The sequence below is a fragment of the Apiospora hydei genome (genome assembly GCF_038363865.1).
Source record: "Apiospora hydei strain CBS 114990 chromosome Unknown utg000005l_segment0_segment0, whole genome shotgun sequence".
NCBI classification, from domain to species: domain Eukaryota; kingdom Fungi; phylum Ascomycota; class Sordariomycetes; order Amphisphaeriales; family Apiosporaceae; genus Apiospora; species Apiospora hydei.
Window position 1 is genome coordinate 528315 of NW_027117364.1, and position 6000 is coordinate 534314.

The window sequence follows — 6000 nt, forward strand, 5'->3', positions numbered from 1 at the left end:
CTGTCCGACTCCCTCCTTGTATCCGACCTGTTTACCTCTTTTCCGATATTACCTACACCCGTTTTCACGTGATCAGTGGTGACCACACGATATTATATTAAATATGAACTACGCGACGAACTCCGAGCCACCTTCTTCGAAACGAACAATGCGATCCGACCCTGCCCCAGAAAACAATTTACATCCGCCTCCGTAGAGAAGTTCGTCTGTGGCCACCAATCTACCTTTGGCTTCCGTCAAACCGGCTGCTGCACTCGCCATGAGTCATGACTGCACCCCTAACGCGACTGTCTCGTGGCTCCATTCCGCCAGTAAATCGTAGCGAAGTGTACAGTCGTGTACGCCAGCACCCAACTCTCTCCCTATCGCCAACACTCCTACCCTTGCCGACACCTAAATCGGCTAACTAGCCCAAAACTGGCGCAGATCACAAGCCCCGACAGCCTTGCCTCCTAGCTCCATGCTACTTACACTGTTGACTATATTTTTCCTGACCGGCGAAGTCTATGAGTCTGGCCGGCCTTCCCTGCGGCCCTTGCCCCAGCCTTGAGGTATAGCCCCAGTCTGTCTCCTTGCCATCGCGGCTGGTGTTTCGAATCGACTGCTTACCCCCGGCTTTTTCCTTCGCTTTACCCGCCTCCTTCAGCCGTCTGGTCAATTCCCAGACACAATCATCTTTGTGGTAATCGTCACCAAGTGGAGTCTATCTTTTCGTACCATGCCGCTGCTCCTTTGTGAGTTTTTGAAGCTCATTCTCTTAATTTCTGACGAAAGCTTTGTTGGCGTCGGCAGGCGCTTCGGATAATAACAGACAGAAACACTTCTATGCCTTGCACACTTTGAATACTAGATGCCAGTACTAAGCACGCGTACCCAACTCAGGGGTGTTAATAAATCAACCATATCCACCAACTCGTCAACCAACCCACCAAGACTCTTCGAATCTTTGGATAAGCGAACCAAAAGATCCTCTGATTGGTCAACTGATTGACATAGGATTAACGCAAGAAATCTCACGATAATTCTTCGGCGCTAAACTGTGAAGGGCTCTTTCAGCTCACCATCTCTACCACCACCTTCACGATAATTCTTTGGTGTTTGCGTCCCTTTTCAGCCCACCATCACTATGAGGCCTGGCCCATGCCTTCCATATCGTAACACATTTCTTTAAGCGCCTTGCACAGGCATCAACTGCCTAACCCCTATGCCTTCCGCATTGTGACATGACATCGTGGATATTAAACATTGATACAAGGGACCGATCTGCTTACCTCCGTGCCTTCCGCGTCGTGAATTCTGGTTTGCAGTTCCAATATTCGCTCTCCATCAGGACATTATCGTCAAGCCTCTCCAAACTCTGGTCTGGTGACTCCTCCCTGCTTACTCCGTCTCCGGGTACTCCGTCTCTGATCAACCCTACTCCTTCCTGAACCCGGACCCGAGCCGGAACCCAAGCCGGAACCCAAGCCGGAACCCAAGCGAGAGCCCAAGCCGGAGCCGGGGCCTGAATCGGAATCTCTGAGCCGGAGCCCGAACCTGAGTCCGAACCCGAACCTGAACCCTATCCGGAACCTGATCCCGAACCCGAATCCAACTTCTGCTACCCGCTCTCCGCCCCCAAAAGCCCCCATCGTGAATGCTCCCCAGGTCTAAGGGGAGAGTTGGTTCTTATAAGACATATACCGATGTACTATTTAGGTCATTGTCGGTGCATCGGCTTTTGTTCTAGTGGTATTTTTAATAAGTTATGAGCCCGGTGAGCGTTTGCTTTATACTTTATATAGCCTCCCGACTTCCGTAGGCCACTCGTTCAAACCCCGTCGTAGGCAGCATTTCATAGGTAGATATTATCATTATAGTCTTATTCAAAGGGAGTGTACAGGGTCTGAGCCAGAGAGCCAGAGTCAGGGGAAGCATAGTCTCGTTAGCACTTTTAGGGGGTCGCCACTACGTGACGATCAGGGGGAGAGTTAGTTCTAATAAGACATATATCTATATACTATTGAGTTATTATCGGTGCATCAGCTTTTGTCCCAATGGTATGTTCAACACTAACCTGTTCCTTCCACTTCCAGCTCTCCGCCAAAAACTCGTCGTGAACCCTTCCTAGGTCTGACCTGCTCTTTCCGCTTTCTGCTCTCCGCCAAAGAATCATCGTGAACCCGCCCCAGACCTTTCTCTCCGTCAAGTATTCACCGTGAACCGTCCCCAGGTCTAAACCGCTCTTTCCACTTCCTACTCTCCGCCAAAAAGACATCGTAAACCCTCCCCAAGCCGGAACTTTACTTCACCACTCGCTCTTTACCAAAACATCGTCATCTACTGCCACCAAACTTGGTTGTGACTTCTGATACCTGCTCACCGCCAAAAGATCATCGTCAACCCTACTGAAGCTTGAGTTTCACTCATAATACCCGCTCACCGCCAAAGAATCATCGTCAGATCTCTCCAAGCCTTAGCGGAATAATCACCAGTTATCCCGTTAACCGCAACTTCTATGATTTACCGTGTTCCCCTTCCAATTTCCGCTCACCGCCAAAAATTTATCGTCAGGTGTCTCCAAACCTTTGCGGAATAATCACTGGTTATCCCGCCAACCGCAACTTCCATAATCTGCGGTGTTCCCTTCTAATACTCGCTCACCGCCAGAGAATCATCGTCAACTCTCTTCAAGTCTACAGTTCCCGCTCTCCGCCAAAAAAATCATCGTGAGGTCTCACCAAACCTGCACCTTCCGCTCTCCGCCAAAATATTATCGTCAAGTCTCACCAAACCTACACTTTCCGCTCTCCAAACCTGCACCTTCCGCTCTCCGCCAAAAAATCATCGTCAAATCTCTCCAAACCTCCACTTCCAGCTCTCCGCCAAAAATCATCGTGAGGTCTCTCCAAGCCTGCACTTTCCGCTCACCACCAAAAAATCATCGTCAAGCCGCTCTAAGCCTTGGCGGAATAATCACTAGCCATTACATCAACCACAACTTCCATTGCCTGTGGCGTTCTTTCGTCAACCTCCCACCATATATCCAGGTTTTCACACGCAAGGTAAGCAATTTCACCATCAAATATTCCAGGTAAGTCTCACTGTTTATCCATCTATAATCAACATCACCCTTCCACCGTCATTCATTTTATTTTCCACAAAGGTCTTTTGGTAAGGGACTCTGTGATATTTTTTCTCAACACCAAATTTCACCCTTTATCGTCATTCTCTTCCGCTCCGAGAATCTTATCTTGGCCCGGGATCCTTTCATCTTGTTCATTAACACCAATTTTCACTCTTCATCGTCATTCCCTTCCATTTCGAGAACCTGTTTTGGCTCGGCATCCTCTGATATTTTTCACCAAGTCCTCACCTAATACTCGGCTGTCCACACGCAAGGTAAGGAACTTCATCATCAAATATTCTGGCGGACCTTACAGCTTGTTTCTCATCGTCACCCATCCATCTCGATTTGTTTTGTTTTTTCACAAGGCTCTTTTGGCCCGAGAGTCAGCCATCTTGTTTATCAACACCAACCTCTACCTTTCGTCTTCCTTCACTTCCATTCCAAGAATCTGTTTTTTTGGTTCGGTATCCTTTGATATTTCTATTCAGCCCTTACAATCACCAAGTACTGACCCCCATCAAGTCCATCAAGTCCTCACTCTCATCAAGATCTCACGCTCATCAAGTCCTGACGCTCATCAGTCACCATGTCTGCCTCTGTAAGTATCCCCATCTCCAAGATATAGTCGCGCACGGACCATGTCCTCGATTTTATACTCGTCACCGACCAGCCAACCTTGTCATATACTCGCTTTCGGACTCAGCGTATAGTCGCCCACCGAGTATATTTCGAGATACTTGAACTCCCTTCCCAACCTTTACTTTGTACTGATAGCTGATATGTCACTTGACTTGCAGGACTCCCACAACTTCCCCATCGTCCGCATGGTCCCTACCGGCTCCACCTTCAAGCCGGAGCCTGAGCCTGGCTTGAACGCCGACCAGTTCTACGCTATCAACGGTCATATATTCAAGGACTTCCGCATCGGCGATGATATGATGCTGTCACGCAAGTAAGTAAGCCAAGGGAGGATAGATCGCCGACTAGTTTGAAAAAACTATTTGAGTCCATCGGAGTGGGGGATCGCCGAAGCCATGATCGAGATCCAACCGGGGCGGCTTTTTACGCATTTCTTAACGAAAAGGTTCAACTAATGGATTTGTTTTCTTACTTAGGGAAACCGTTGTCATTACCGTCGGAGGAAACCACATCAACGTCCACCGTGAGCTCCTGGTCGGTTGCCATGCCTTCCACGTCGCCTTCACCCACAATATGCTGGAGAACAAGAACAAGGAGTATATTGTGCAATATGAGCTTGAGAACGAGACCAACAGCCAGTTCGAGCTCCAGGCCCATATCATCCTGTTCCTGGCCCTGTACGGTGCAACCAAGCTCCCAGAGGACCAATACAACTTCCGCGGCTCTGCTGGTCCTATCCTTGTGCGTGCAGTTGCCCTCGCCGAGTACCGAATGGCAGAGGATTACGTCAACGACCGCCTCAACACCATGATCACCAAGCACTTCAATCGCATGGTGGATTGGAAAACTACGATCCCCTGCATGGACAACTCTCTCCAGCTCGAACTCCATCGGGGCTACTTGATGGAGATCAACGACACGTTCATCGCGTACAAGTGCTCGAACATCCGGGACCGCCGCTTCCCGGAGCGCGCGTTCGGCAACTTGATCGCCCTCCACTGTCCCGCCCGCGCTTGGGAAATGTTCCAGTCCCAAGTGGACGAGGACCTGGCCCGCCGCGTCGCCACTGCTGCCATGTACATGTTCGGCCGCCTGCACATCAGTGGCGAGGTCTTTGAACGAACCACGTTCAGCAATGCGGACCTCTCACTCTTCCGATTCCCCCAGTGAAAAGATCGACAGCTTGTGGTGTGTCCCCCTGCTTGGAAGAAAGATTGGCAATTGCAACGTTGAAAAGGTTTCAGGGATTCAGGGATTCAAGGGTTTTGATTTTTTTTCATTGGCGTTTTAGGGTAATAGGGTAAATCAATCGTCTGGCATAAATGCAGGACGAAAATCAATTAAGCAAACAATATGGCGTCTGGCATTTGGTCTTCTTACCATGCACAGTGATTATGATAGCTAGCTGGAGTCTTCTGCTCCGTGACTTGATGATATTGCTTTCCTTTTTGCCTTTTGACTCATACTGAAAACACACAACCCGTACACTTGTAGGTTGCAGTCGACACTCACTGGACCTGCTGGCATTAGCAGGCCAGCACGCGGCCTTCTATATCGTTGAAATTCGTTATGGGAGTACCAAAAGACCGGTTGGGTGTGTCTTAAGGGTTGCATATTGCTGATCAATCTATCCCATGGGACATCGCCTCGACGTTTTCTGATATACCTCTTGGGGTCACTTGCAGACTGACTACCTAAGTCAGATTTTCCTGCCCTGCTACAATACTTGCAGGCCAGCAGTAGCAAATGATTCAAAATAAAGCAGAATAATTGTTCGCGTCACGGATCAACTCTGTTTCAAACGAAACTCAACGGCCAAGGAACGCATACTGACTCCATATCAAGCTGGAATCAACAGCAAAAGAACGTGTGTCTACTCCAAGTCAAAAGAAGGCCAACGGGTGAGGAATACGTATTTACTCCATGCAAAACGGATTTCAACGGCTCCCCTTCCCCTCGTCGACGCCATCGCCCTTACCCTGAATTCCCAGATAGTCGTCGTCGACGGCAACCCCTCCTTCCCTCGTCGATGCTGTTACCCTTTTCTCACGTCGACGCCGTCACCCCTTTCCCTTATCGACGCCAACACACTCTCCCCGTCTCCGGCTACCTGCCACAGCTCGACCAAGGACAGCAGATCTAGCCTCTACGTGGCCCCCAGATCGAGACATGCGATCTCTTTTTCTTCGCCTTGAAACATTATCAGTACCATAGATAGCACGAAGCATACTACGATAGCATAATTTATCGAA

The 6000-nt window shown here is 49.3% G+C and overlaps 1 protein-coding gene across 1 annotated transcript; it reads left to right on the forward strand.

Moving 5' to 3' along the window:
* Positions 1-3888: 3888 nt before the first annotated feature.
* Positions 3889-4918, forward strand: PG997_005616 (uncharacterized protein; the record flags this gene model as incomplete). Its single annotated transcript, XM_066809931.1, has 2 exons — positions 3889-4061; positions 4225-4918. 2 exons carry the CDS (start codon positions 3889-3891, stop codon positions 4916-4918), a joined length of 867 nt encoding a protein of 288 aa, XP_066668854.1.
* Between the last annotated feature and the right edge of the window lie 1082 nt (positions 4919-6000).